Raw genomic sequence first — 15,082 nt, forward strand, 5'->3', positions numbered from 1 at the left:
TTACAGTGGCAAACCATAAGTTTATTTATTTTTCATCTTATGTTCGATGTAACAATAATACAAATTCACCCATACAATTAACGCGATATTCTTGAGAACGATAGCTTCTAAGAGTTAAGTCCGACAGTGGCTCGCGATCGAATAAAAACGGTACTTGTTGATTCCGAATATGATCAGTCAGGTGTTACAGTTCGTACTTATACATATACCAAAAACGGACCGTATAATCACTTTAGAAAAAGAACATGCATTCGTAAGCCTACGTACGTAAGCAATGTTTTTATCGTAGATTCCCGGGGTGAAGGGGGAAGAGGGACATGGCGATGGTGGGAGTGAGAAATTCAAGGAAATTCGAAGAAAAGCGACAAAGTACGACCTAGGTACGACATATTTACACCACGACTCCTACACACTTTCCTATGCACGCATTCACATGGCTCACCAAAACAGAGAAACCAGACAAAAATAAAGGAAGTAAGAGGAGAAGAGAGCGAGAAAATTTTCCGTTTATGTACGTATATTTGAAAAGAAGATGCTGTGTGTACGTGCGCGCGCCAGCTCGTACGCGTGTGTGTATTTCTCTGGAAAAAGAGAGAGAGAGAGAGAGAAAGAAACGGAATAGAGAAGAAAGAAGATAGATACATAGGAAAAAAAAAGATTCACTGTACACAGAGATCTGTCAGCCAACACGTTTTCACCGATCAACGACGACTACCGGAAACGAATAGTTTCATCTTCGCATCTTTGCTTTTCTTCCTTTTCTTTCTTTTTTTCTTTCTTTTTCCTTTTTTTTTTTTTAGAAAGGCAACGACGCGCAAGGAAACATTGCGATAAGATGATTGTTTTCGTTTTACATTGACTCGTAAAAGTTCCTAGCTCGATAAAGACGGACCATTAAAAACCAGTTACCGAGGAGAGATTAAAAATGCGATAAGCTCCCGTATAAAAAATAATTCTTTCGCGGTCGTTCTCTTAGATCAGGTGTAAACGCATCGACACCTTAATAATAATACCGTGACTCTAGGAACTATACGCCTTGTCATGAATCATAAACGACTATCAAGGTGCCCGTTATTACTAGTTTAAAAAAGAAGGACATTGGTCGATCTCTTCCGATCGCTGTCCTGCTTGCATTCGTTAAGTTTATACGAGCAATCTCGTTTCTCGTGTTCCTTAAGGAGGGATCTGCGGTACTTAAACCACCCCGAACAAGGCACTTTCAGTCTATCGAATGAGAATTCGTCGAAGACGGAACGACGACGACGACTACGATGACAACGGTCACCGACTATCGATGGAAATCGAAGGAATTTTCATGGGAAATGAAAGAGGAACGGACAAAAGGAGTAACGTGATAAAGCTTAAAAATAAGAAGACGAAAGGAAAGGAAAAGAAGAAAAGAAAAGAGGAGAAATGGAAATGGTGGGAAGAAACAGAATAATTATCGATAATCTTTAATAGCAGACTCTGAAAGAATTAAACGAGCCTTCGCATATTCCTCGCCGTCGTTGCTCTTCTCGAGCTATAATTCTCGAGCTATGAGCATCCACATTTCTCGACGACCATGCCTGGTAATCGCGAGAACACGATTTGATACTCGTTATCGAAGTACAGCATCGTGATCTCGGAGAGTTTCCTCGGGGCGCAACATGGACCAGAGTTGTTAGGCGGTTCCGCCAGGCTGACGATGTGGGTGTTTGGATATGCTGGCAGGAAGGCCATCGGACAGTCGCCCGAGCAGTAATTGGCATCGTACCTAAGGCACAAAATCAAAATCGTAATCGCATCGATAAAAGAAGCTCGACGATAACCACATCGGCCGTGATCGCGCGATAATTTCACGACAACGTATCGTCATCGACACGCGTTCCGTACGCAAGAAATTTCCCATTTTTCAAATTATAATCGTAAAAATATGAATTTCCGTGGATGTACGCGGATGTAACGATACGCCTAACGGTCGCTACTCGACGAATATCACGTACACGATCTTGAATTTTGACTCTGTTCGTTCGAAAGCCACCGTTCCGAGAATAAAAAGAGACGGTCGCTTCGCTTTCGATATGTCGCGGCACAGGTACTTACTTCTTGGGAGCGATTATCCAATCCCACCCAAACTTCTCAAAGTCGACGGTGAGCTTGTATCGACAACATCTGGTCTCCTGGCTAGCTTCGTCGCAATTAAGTCCCACGTTTCTCTTGATCCTCGCCCCTCTTCTCGAGTCGAGTTCTTGCGTCTGTACTTCGAGGTACGGCGCGTATTCAGCTCCGGGATTAGTCTCCACCAACTTCGCGTTTCTGCGATGATTAGCTCCGGGACTGGAGATCTTGAGCGCTACTCCCAGATTATCCCGTGGATGTTTGAACCATTCGGCGACCATTCTTCTTAACTCGATCGTTACCCAGTTGCCTCTGCAACCGACCGGCCGAGGGTGTTTCGTGGTCAAAGGTGGACCCAACGATGGCCCACCGGTCTCCGTCGTGCCACGAAGGATCCTTTGCAACGTGATCGTCACTGGACCGTCTTCGTGACTTTCCGTGCTTTCCAAATCTCTGGGCTCGTCCAGTTCCGAGGACTCTTGGTTGCTTCCCCATATCCACAGGGATAATTCCGCCCTCGTCACGCGATGCTGGATTACCTTGTCGGAGAATTTGAAATAGAGAACGTCGAAGCTGCCTTTCGAGTGCCGTAGCCTCTGATCTGAAACCGAAAAATAGCAGCAGGGCGGTTAAACTAACAAGAAACGTACGATCGAAAGAATACAAAGTATGTGCCGTGAGCACAAAGTTACACAGAGAGCCACGGAAGGGGAAACGAAAGAGAGCGAAGAAAAAATAGAACGGAAGAAAGTAACGAAGAAAAATCTGGCAAGATCCGAAGAATCAATGGTCGATATAATCCGCGTGCTACGATAGTCGTGCACGATGGTTACTGCTACGTTGCTAGTTCCTAGGCTCCGCGATTGGCGATAAATCAAGAACAACCGGTGATGTAGCCGCGCGGTTTCTTGCTATTCGACGAGTACGAGGACTTTGGTTTGCTCGCGTGCTTGTGTCCGATATTTACGTCGATGGCAACGACTAGCGTTCGAGCTAGCGTTTCAGGCGACCTGCATCACGGCGATCGACGTTCGGCGCGAGTCGATCGTCGAAGAACAGAAGCAAGGGAGAAGGAAAAAAGGCGAAGCGAGCTTATACAGACGCGTAGCGAGGCACGTTAGTCTCGATTCTATTCAGGCCATCGTTCGATGCGTGTGTACCTGTATGTGTCTCGGTGAGAGACCGCTTCCATCAAGGGTAAAGCCACCTCAAATCGTACCGTTACGCGACCACGTTTTTCCTCGCTCGATCAATCGCCAATTTCTTCCTTTCCGTATCGATACCGTCGCGAGTTTGTCCCGCCATCTAAACAAACTCGTCCCGGTATTCGAGCGAATCCCAACACGTTTCTCTATGTTCAATGATACCGCCTTTCTCAGACACCGACCATCTTACCACGTGTTACCGCTCTTTTCTTCTTTTGTTCGTTAAGAGGTTTTCTCGCGACTATCGCTTCTAGAATTGGACTCGCTTGTGCACAACGTGTACAAAGTAACGTCAACCTGCGTTCAACGTGACAGAACCCAACGCGAAGATAGAATCGCCGTTATACATACGTGTACGCGATACACTTACGACACAAGCGAATCGAGCAAGATTCTGTAGCGGCAAACAAGAATACCAGATTTTAGCTTTTTTAACAACCTTTCTCTTCATTTTTCCTCCTCTTCTTATTTTATAGTACGTTGCACTTTGTTTCGTGAACATCACGCTTCGCTTCTTCAGGGCAGACCTGAAACTATTTCTGCTCCTGTCTTCCGAAGAGTCTGCCCTGAAGAAGCAAAGTGGAATGTTCACGAAACGTCGGAACAAAGCGCAACGTGCTAGCAAAAACACGATCGAAACGCCAAGAACCGCAAATATATCGAGAACGAGAGAATCGCCTTCGGGGGCTTCGTCCTATGAGAAAATCGAGTCGCAGGTTTGTCAAATATGTTGGTGAATTTGATTAATTCTCAACTAGACGGGAGTAGAGGATCGAAGAGTCGGTTCGCGATGGTTCGCCTGAATTCGATATCGTTATCGTTGTCACTGTCATATTCCGCGTTGTATACGTTTGATTTTCGGCGGCATTGGGAGATAATTATTTATCAGAATGCCCCCTTCCTTTCGCTGCTTGCGAATTCGTGCTTTCTCTTTCCCACGCCAGACGCATCGTCATGGAAACGAGCAATTAGCAGTCGGAGCATTCCGCGTACCGAATCCCTCTTTAAATCGATTTATACGCCAGTTAATTGCGGGCTGACTGACGGAACGTCGTTCTTCCCTCGCGTTCATCTCCTCCTCCGCCTTTTGGTCTCTGCCACTCTAGCCACCTGTCACAGGCAAACGTCGTTCCCAAACAAAATTATCAAAAATCCTAGGAAACGTAGAAACGTTCGTACGTTTGAAATCGTAAGACCAAGCGTAAAACGTTTCGTATAACAGCCAGATTATTTGAAAATGTTTCATAGGATACGCATAATATGGTGATTCGTAAAAGGTATCTGCAAGCTTTTGCGAGCCACCGTATGTGACAAGCGTAGCAACAATGGCTCGATGTAGGCTTCAACGCTCGAGCCGTTTTCGTTCAAAAGATTTTAACTTGCTCGTCAGCTACTTTTTTTTCTTTTCCGTTAATTTAGGAGTTGCCCTTCTTTGTGTTTGCAGGTCAGACGCAGGAATGAGTCATGCTCCCGCCGAAAGGCGTGGATGGAAAGAGCGGCGAGACAGAAAGATGGCAATTTTATTTTCGTCCAGACGCGGCTACCGCCCGTCTGGCACGAAGTCTTCTAAAAGCACGTCTAACGTGGTAAGGGTGGGAAACCACCGAGTTCGAATTCGAAAAAGGGCAAACCGAAAGTCACGTTAATCGCGTAGCGCGTCGCGCTCGAAAATCGACCGAGTACGTCGTTTAATGAGGTTTAATGGGCGTCGTTTGACGAATCGATAGGACGATCCTGTCCACGGCCGATACGAACGCGGTTCCTTTCGAAAATGCTCCTCTGTCGCGCGATCGGAAAGGAATTGGCCAATTAGAAACACGTGTCGACGGAACGCAGTACGTGGATTTTATATTTGGTGGCGAGAGCAGGCAGACACAAATAAATGCGTAGAGTGAGCGCGACAGAGGAAGAAAGAGGCTGGATGCGGCGGAAAAGAAAAGAGAAAAAACCGGTCGTAGCGTAGAACAGAGAAACAATAAAGCTAAAACATTAAGTACACACCGTGCTTCGGCGCTTGAGATAAATATAGTTTTAGCGAACAGAGGTCAGTCGCATTGCAAGACCGCACTATAGAATCGTTTTCTAGTTAAGGTTCTTACGCTGTTCGGTATCGTGTTTTCGATTCATGCACGATGCGTTCCTACATATTCGCGATATCGAGAGAAAGCTATGGAAGAGCGGAGACGTTTCCTCGAACGAAAACGTTAACGTTTCTTACGTTACACGCGTAACGCACCGTCCAACGGTACACCTTGGCGATTGCGTGTGACGTACGAGACGAAAGTCAAGCGATAACGCGTCGAGTGGAGGTTTCGTCGAAATTTGCGTCAAAGACAAGCGGACGTATTGAAAATGTCGAAATATAGCGAGCAAAGTGTTAGAAATAAAGAGACACGGTTGCCGAGACCGTGATCGTCGAATCAACGAAAGGGAAAATGAAAAGGAGAACGAAGTTTGTACGAGTGGAAATGATGGAAAACAACAACGGTGATACCACGGTGTCGTGGCCCTGCCTATAAATAAATGAAGAAATAATTGATACGAGAGACGGTTTCACGTTCCCTCGTCCCGCATTCTCATCCTCGGTGCACTTTTCGCCGCTATCGTCCAGTTCTTTCACTCTTCGTCGTAGCAGCTGTCGCTTTAAGGGCGGCGACGTTTAAAAATATCACGCGACAAATCGTCTACCAACGGCACACGACACGATAAGATTAAACATGCGTCAACCAAATGCTCAAAATTTACAGGCGAAATCGCTCCAATTCGATCTGACCCGACCCAATGCTCGTACAGTGCGCCACCGTTTATAAGTATCCGTATACTTTGATCGACTCGTATCGGATCGTTTCACGAATTTCTAGCGAAACTTGAGAAACGTTTAAACCAGAATCAGACTTTCAACTTATTTCTTGAAAAACTGTTCCTTTTCGCTAACGAATTCGTTCAGCTAGCTTTTACAAGTCCCTATACCGTTTACGAGTATTTCGTTTCTAGCGTGTGTCTGTCAAAGCCATGCCACCGAAATCCTGTTTTCAACGTCGGTTGCACCGTTGCCTCGTACGATGCATATTTCGTTGTGCTTTCATATTTCGTCGCGATGGCGAGCAATCGCAAAGAATCGAAGATTACGGAAGATTTTACATCGCATTTTGCATCCATCACAGAGGAGCAGCATTGTGAATATGAAACTTGCAACTTCGCAAACAGGGTAAAACTTGACGAGAGTCCAGAGATGTATCGACACACCTACGCGCGACAGGTCGTTGAACCCCAAAATTAACGTGGTAATGCATCCATTTCAATTGGTTTCGTTCCATTTCGTTCCATTTCGTTCCATTTCGTTGCCGTGTCTTTGTCCCTAGTAGTTGTTTCATCCCCTCGATTCGTCACCCATAAAAATTCGTAGAAAGCGACAGTAGTAGGGGATATTACACGATTCCGAGAACGTTCGTTCACGCGACTCAAATTAAAATTACTTGTCGTGCGATCTACCAAAACACGTACATGTCAGAATCTGAAATTGATCGCGAATCGGACGCACGATCGAATGATAAGTCTCGTTTATCGCGTACAGAGAAATACCTGTGAAAGGCGGTGTATCTAGAAGCAGTTATCGTGTTTCCGGTACTCGTTCAAAGAAGGAGTGCTTTCCGCGTGGAAAGTTCGAGTCGTCAAAAGGGAACGGAGATCCGGAGGGGTTCTCGTTCGCCGCGAAACCGGACGTAAAAACTGCCGCCCTCGAGTAATTTGCATCGCGTGACGAAACCGCCCTGCAATTGCAACTGCACTTCGACACTATAACACGGCGTAACTCGATAAAATTCACATTTGGGTCACGCGTTCCACCCTCTTTCTCCCTTTCTTCCCCCCACCGCCCCCCAATTCACCCTTCGTTATTCTTTCTTTCACCCTTATTCCCGTTCTTTTGCCTTCTCTCTCTCTCTCTTTCTCTCTCTCTCTCCCTCTCCCTCTCTCTCTCTGTCTGTTTCTCGCGAGAAAGGGCCTTCAGCTACGAACCTGCTTCACCGTGTATCGCGTGCATTCGAGACCCAACGTGTCCCTTTTAAAACACGTTAGAAGAGCGAAGAAGAAGGGGAGAAAGATAGGAAGGCAAGCAAATAAAAACGTATAGAAAGAGACGCTTCTTCTGGCAACCGACTGTGCTCCGATCAACGTATATGCAAAAGCAAACGAGTACACGCGGATAATTATCAGCGATAACGCGAATCGTTTCATCGAACGAATTTCCTCTCGCACTGCCGCGAATGGGAAAACGCCGGAATTATCCACCGGATCGTACGGTTAACTTTCTCCTTGCGAGTCGTAAATAAAAATATGTCGACGAATTTTGTCGGGAAGCTTCCGCGTCGCGCTCCTACGTAAACGGTTTTTCCAAGCGTTCGAATATCTCCGCGAGCCATCGAGGACAGCTAAAGCGAAAAAGCTGACAGTGTGTGGAACGTTTGAAAATATAGCTCCGTTGCAAGATGAAATGAGAATTTGCGTAAGGTAGCGCGGTAACCCGATACGATCGCAGTTGATCTAATATTACGATATTGTAGGTACAGTCGACGATAATACCCATCGAATTGTTATGTAACTGTAATAGTTCTTAAATGCATTCGCGTTGCAACATAGCACCGATATTCGTGCTGTTAATATCTTCGCGAGAGTCAGGAACACGACAAACTGGTTTTCTAGATCGATACTATAGCTGACGACCGATCAATCAACCACTGTGAACGGATCTATCGGTAGAACGATCGAATTAAATCATCTGCAAAATGTTCGACGATCGCGTATTCGTCGATTGTTTCGTAAACTTTCGTTTCGGTCATCGTATTTAACTAGATTCTCCACTTTATATCGCCTTCTTTGCCATCGATACAACGATAAATCAAAGAAGAAAAGGGATAAACGAAGAAAACCGATCGTATCGTACCGATACCGGTCGAACAATCGTTTTCGCGTATACTTGGTGGCCGCTTTTCGAGACGTTTCAGTCATCAAACGAAAGAGACCGTAACGAATTGAGAATCACTGATGGAATGGCGCCTGTCTGCGAGTATGCTGACCGCAGTGTTACTATCTACACTGTCATTATCCAACGGTTTAATATATCCATTTCAGATTTATTAATTTCACCAGGACTAACGCGCCTAACAGCATATCGAAAATACGATGAAACTCGACGAAGGAGAGATCGATCGATCCTTCTATTACATTCGTGGATCAGAAATAAAGTAGAAAACTGATGGAAAGAAAAAGAGAAAGAGCTACTGACTTACTTACAATTTTAAACGATTAACAGTCCTTTCTTCGATCGAAATTAAATCAAAATTGAGACTATAAAACGTTTGAGTATCGCGGACAAGATCAAGATCCTTGCTACTAGTCGAACGATATTCATAGAATCTTTATCGTAGATTATTCGCAGCATACGAAAATAATATCATTAGCCAAAGTTCAAAAGCGCATGGTTATATTAAGAACCGATGGTTATTAAAGTTGGAAAATCAATAAAAACGTGCGCGTCATCGAAGATATCGAAACACCATTTGTCTTACGACTTGTACGAAACATCGCAGAGTTTTATACTGAAATATTTCGTTTTAGTCACACAGTGACATTGAAGTTAAAAAATCAACAAAAACGTGCTCTTATCGTGCTCTTTTTCCTGTCTTCGAATGTATAAACATCCGCGGTCTAACGAGTATACTGCGAAGCCGATATCGTCGGGTTATTAACGAACGTACGTAATAGCAGAGGGAGCAGTGTTGCGACGATGGTTGTTCCAAGTCACAGCCGAAAATACGAAAGTTCTAACAACGGCTTGTCACCTCCAGAGACAGCCTTAACGCGATAATAAGCGATGGGCCTGACCTAGGCTGTGCAGCGACCGTGACCTTCGTAGCGGATCGAGGCCGGTTCGTCGTTCGTGTGTACTTGGAATTCGCGCTCTGAACGTTTCGTGCATCGTATCGATCGCTGGACCATCTTGTCCCCTTCTACGCTAAACGTTCTCCGATTTATACATATTGGGTCCGATCGATGGGATATCGATCGATTTCCTTCGATTCTTCGTACAACGACTCTCGAAAATATTCGAATAACCGAGGGACACCTTTTAGCGGACGCGTGATGTGTGTCAAGCGAAATTTTGAGATTTTGAAATTTCATTAGCTGCGTAACGAGATCGGATACTGTCGCGATTATATCGATAAAATTTGCAACTTGTAGCGAGTATAACGAAACGAAACGTAAGCTTTCGAGATGGAGAAACAATGACGCACGAATATCGGTAACTAGTACACCAAAAATGTGGAAATGCGATGATAATCGCAAGTTTCGTAGCTTCGTCAGCAAACGTGATAGCGAAGCTTAACGGATTCCTGCTAAGAATAGAAGGCTTTCGAATGCAAATGCGAACACAACAACTTTGTAGAATCAACTACGAATTTCCGCTTGCGATTTATCTTACACGACCACTTAGTTACGTTTACGTGTCTGTTATTTGACGCAAATGATACACGCGTTACCATATAACGCTCTCTCTTATTAAGAGATGCCGTAAATATAAAATACAGGGAAAAAGAAAAATTGGTTGGATTATTGGATCGGATATCGATCTGATCGAAATTTATATTCTACCTATTGAATATAAATTCCTGTAAAAACTTATCTTCCAAATTATAAAGTATAAGTTGGAATAAATTTACGCTCCATCGTTATCGCAAAATACAAAAAAGAGCAAAAAATTAGATAGACACTAATCTGCTCGAAGCTCGTATTTTAATTATATAATTTATATTCATATTATATTTTATCGTCATTACGAAATATAGGAAAAAACGCAAATTAGATAGATAGTACTCTGGAAATTTGTATCTTAATTATGGTATAAATTCGTATAAATTTCTATGTTTCGTACAATAATTTCTGTTCATCTGGTTATCCTCGATTCACCGTAGTACGCAACGTAATTATTACCGCGAACAAACACGATCTAGTTTCGTGGTTTACGCGTGAATACAATTCCGATCGACCATCGGTCGCGATAACGCAACGCTTTGACTGCAATTTCATTCGAACCGTTTGAAACGTTTACGGATGGGATGAAAAGTAAGAAATCGTGCGCGATCGAGCGAGGCGATCGAGCGAGGCGATCAGGCGAGGCGATCGACCGACCATCGAGTGACAAAGATCGATCGATCTCTCGAGGTCGGCGAACAAAAAATCCACGCTCGTTTCAGCAAAGGAGATCGGGATAGGTAGGTAGTAGGTCGAGAAAGAAGGCAAAGATACGGAAAAAGATCGAAAAGAATTCGAGAAAAGAGAGGGCCGTTCGTCGAGGAAGAAAAAAGAACGGCGAAGAAGAAAAGAAAGGAGAAGGGACGAAGCGAAAACGGAGAATGAAAGCGTAGGAAAGATCACGAGTCGCAACGATCGTACAAGGAGAGAAAAAAAAAAGAAGGAATTAGGTGAATAGGAGAAGAATGCCGACATCGACGAGAAGCGACATCGAAAAAGAAAAGAAAAAATGAAGGAAAAAGAGCGAAAAACGATAAGGGATATTCTACGTGGGTGTGGATGCGCATGCCCGTGTGCGTCTACGAAAGGGGAAAAGAGAAAGAGAGGAGACAGTGAGCGAAAAGAGGGAGAAGATCGAGAGGGGAGAAAGGGACCGGGGCGATGTTAGAGGCACGCACGAATATGGAAAAAGTTGAGAGAATGGGTACGAAGAGCCGAGAAAGGATGGAACGGGAGGAGAATGGAAAAAAAATTCGCACAAACGAATAATGGAGATCGCGCGACCACCTCCGGCGCGATCGACGAATTTCAGTCGGTTCGCGAACAGAGCGATATAGGTGGCCTAAGGCGATAACCCTCTACGAATATGATACTGGTTCGGCATCGGCATCGGCATCGGCATCGGCATCGACATCGACATCGGCACCGGGCACGATACCATCTCCCTTGTTCCATCTATCCATGTTTCTCGTCGCTAGCTTCTTTTCTAGTTTTTGCGCTCCTGGAGAACACAGCCATCTTTACGAGCCGAGTCACACACGCCTCGAAACACATTTACCACGTGTTTCGGATACTTGTCTTCCACGATATAAAAGATCTATCAATCACTCGTTGAGTATTCTTATTGACATCGTTTCAGCGGCTAATCTTTCCGATAACGTAGTGACTTTCGAAACGAAGACGTTTTTAGTCGTAACCAAGCCGAGGAATCGAAGAATAGATTCGAATCGGCAAAATCAGCGAGAATCATAATGATGCAACTCTATAAGTCGATCCTTTGCTATATTTCGTAACGTTCTATTATTTAGTAGACGAAACAAACCTCTATTTAAGCTCCACTTTTTTTCCACTTACGACTGTAAAAACGTAAAATTTTGTACGAACATCCGCGATCTGGTTATACGAAACTAAGGGAATCGTTAAACGCGACTAAATGTACACTCTCGAAATCTTCACGCACGATATTATAATCTCCCATAGTGCTATTTATCCATAACCGTTCGCCATACGCCTTTCACCAACCGTGTTATTACCATGTTTAAGTGTAAATTCAAACGGAGCAAACTAATAGTTACGCGGTAAGGTGGTAAGGATCGTGGACGCGTTTGAAAGAAACCACCTATGTATTCCGATCGATACTCGAAAAATATGTACGTTATGTCACGGTACGTCCAAGGATGCAGTTAACAAACGTGTCTTGCTTATTTTGACTATTATTCGGACGAGAGTTTGATCGTGTAATAGCAGCCGATCCCGCCAACAAAATATCGCTAACGGGTCGTTTCTCTCGATCGTCTACTGGCAATGGCCCTATAATTACGCGATAATGTAACGATTACTCGCTTCTAAAAAGTTCTCGCAAGCACCTGTAATCACAAGATACGGGACACCCAAGAACGTGCCGGAAGATAGCGTGTCGTATTTCGTGCGAGTCCTGTCAACCGACGATCGTAGATAAATCGGCTATTAAATGTAAAATCGCTCTCGTAAATGATCGGCTTCGCGCGGCTCTCGATCGGACTTTTGCTTTTTCAAGGAGAAAGCCCCTGATTTCTTCCAGATACGAGAAAGAAAAAGAGAGGGGACGCGTGTATCTGTAAGAGATAAAGCAATCCTAAACACAGGTCACCGGTTTAACGTAATTATTATGTAGCGTAGGTTGAAAACAGTGGAGATATCTTTGCCTCGAGGATTTAACACATCTTTTCTATGCACATTTATGCACGTTCTTGCAACTTTGTCGTTGAATATACACTGAAATAATTAGGACGAGGAGAAGCTGTTCTCGTCATTCAAAAAGATCACGATCTGTCGTGTCTCGTTACAGCGCTAAAAAATTTTCAAACTTTTGAATCTCAAAAAGTGTTCGTATCAAACGTTGAAATACTTTCGCGAGTCACTGCGAGCTATACCTTATCCTTTTATTGCTCTAAAAAAATTGTAAGACGATTCTACGAAACGACAGAATGACTAATTGCAAAACGTGATTAAGCGCGGTATCTAAGCCGTGTTTAAACTTTCCTGCCAGAGACTGTTTGACGCGTAAAGCAATCGTACCTAATTCAGAAACTGCTAGAAGAAGCGACCAACCCTCGAAGCCGAAAGACAAGATCGAATTTCAAATCGATGGCCGGTGCTGCTGGTTTCATCTGACGGCAGAAGCGAAACGAGCGAAGAAACCTGAAATATTTCTTTAGCCGAGCAAGTTATCGACTGAATTTAAAATACGCGACGCGAATCGTGTAATTCGTTAGGCGACTGTGACACTTTATCCCTTCAACTACCGTTAATGGGTAAAGTCACGGGCAAGTTACATCATTTATGTTGTAGTTTAATCGAGCGATCGTTTACAACGAAGTACATTTCAATTTAAACTACAATGTAACAAATTGCGGCGTATAGGATCGCGGAAAAACGAAACGAATGGCTCGTTGCGTGGAAAAGGTTAATTCGGTTAATGTCGCCAAGGAAAAATACGGCAGTTGCAACGTAGGACGCGCGATCGTTGCAATTGTACGCTGTAAAATAATTTTGTCAAGCGGAATAGCGATACTTTTCTCGTGTAACATAACGATCTTTTTTCAACGTCGAATCGAATCGGAAAGGATCGAAAGAAGATTTGGAACTTACGAGGTTGTGCCAGGGCGAAGACGCTCTCTGTTTTGGCAGCATATTCGTCGATCTCCTCGTAATGAGAAGTACCGGGCTCGAGAGGTTGAGGTTGATCGGCCTGCATTCCGTACATATCCATCAACTTCGAAATCGGCGGAATTCTTGGCAGAGCTCTGCCCGTCATGTTCGGAGCTTGTTTCAAGCCGAGCTTGTTCAAAATTTGTTCCTTGATAGCTTCGAGGCTGAGGGCTCTGATCTCTTCGTGCATCCTACAAGCGTTACAGGTGTTACCAGCCTTCGCTAGATACTTGATACGAACTCTGTCGATGCCAGGAACGTCGAAGGCACCAAAGAGGACTAGCAAGAGTAGTAACAGCGCCCCCCTGACCATCTTGCTCAAGGTCGTTCTTAGTCGGATCGGTTACGATCGGTTTCCCTCGCAAAGCGAGCGATCAGATATTTGACTTCATCGCTACGCTTTACCGATTTTATCACCGATCCCTCTCTCTCCGCAAAGGTATCGCGCCCTTTGCACCTGTGTTCCGTTTTTTTTATCTCGCGCGGATCAGGAATTCGTACGGTTCGTCTGCTTTTCCCTCTTCCTCTTCCTCTTCCTCTTCCGCTTCCACCTCCTTTTCTTCTTCTTCCTCTTCTTCTTCTTCCTCCTCCTCCACCGCCGCAGTCGCCGCTTCCTCCCCCGCCTCCCCCTCCCCCTCCGCCTCCTCCACCCCCACCTCCACCTCCTCCACTTCCTCCTTCTTCTCGTCGTCGTTGTTGTCGTCCTCCTCCCCTTTCTCCTTCTTCTCTGCTTCTTCCTCCTCCTCTTCCTCCTCCTCCTGCTTCTCCTGCTTCTCCTCCTCCTCCTCCTCCTCCTCTTCCTCCTCTTCCTCTTCCTCCACCGCTACCGCCAATACCACCACCACCACCACCACTACCACAACCACCACCTCCGCTGTCGCCTTCTGCCTCCGCTTCCCCTCCCCCTCCTTTTCTTCCTCCTCCTCCTCCTCCTCCTCCTCTTCCTCGTCCCCCTCCTCCTCCCCTTTCTCTTCTTTCTCTTGCTCCAGCTCCTCCTCCTTCTCCGCTATTCGCTTCCGTGAAAAGAACTTCTTCCGTTGTTTATTCGGCGATGCTATCCTTTTGATTTTGTAAAATCCCAGATATACTCTTACCAAAAGCTTCCTTCCGTAAACAACGCGCGGCTCTTTATCACGTTCATCGATCGATGCATCATCCAGTGCGGAGGCGAAGAGAATCGATCGCGATCGCGATCGTGATCGTTATATACTCTATCCGGTTCCGATTCTTTCTCTTGTCTTCCTTCTCTCTGTACTTGCGAGTCCGAACCGAGTCGAGTTTCACCGGAAACTGATACCACTTTCTTTCGTAATTCCAAACTTTGTAATTGCAAAGTAAACTCGACAAACAATTGCGAAACGAATAATACATCAAGAAACCTGTATCGACGTTACGGTAAACTACAGAAACCTCGTGCCGAATAGATCCATATTTCAATTCGTTACTCTTGTTTACAGCGATCACTAAAAATACCGTTTACCATAGTTACACACTAGAAGCACCAGGATATATTAAAAATCACATTGCACTCGAGGCCGATATTCACTGGCCGTGTA

General features: G+C 44.8%; 1 protein-coding gene across 1 annotated transcript; it reads right to left on the reverse strand.

Moving 5' to 3' along the window:
* On the reverse strand, nt 1-14,121 carry LOC126923764 (growth/differentiation factor 8). The gene is made up of 3 exons (XM_050737540.1): nt 13,467-14,121; nt 2,086-2,701; nt 1-1,756 (listed from the first exon to the last, which is right to left on the reverse strand). Exons 1-3 carry the CDS (start codon nt 13,837-13,839, stop codon nt 1,537-1,539), a joined length of 1,209 nt encoding a protein of 402 aa, XP_050593497.1. The 5' UTR covers nt 13,840-14,121; the 3' UTR covers nt 1-1,536.
* Between the last annotated feature and the right edge of the window lie 961 nt (nt 14,122-15,082).

Source organism: Bombus affinis, chromosome 13 (assembly GCF_024516045.1).
Source record: "Bombus affinis isolate iyBomAffi1 chromosome 13, iyBomAffi1.2, whole genome shotgun sequence".
NCBI lineage: Eukaryota > Metazoa > Arthropoda > Insecta > Hymenoptera > Apidae > Bombus > Bombus affinis.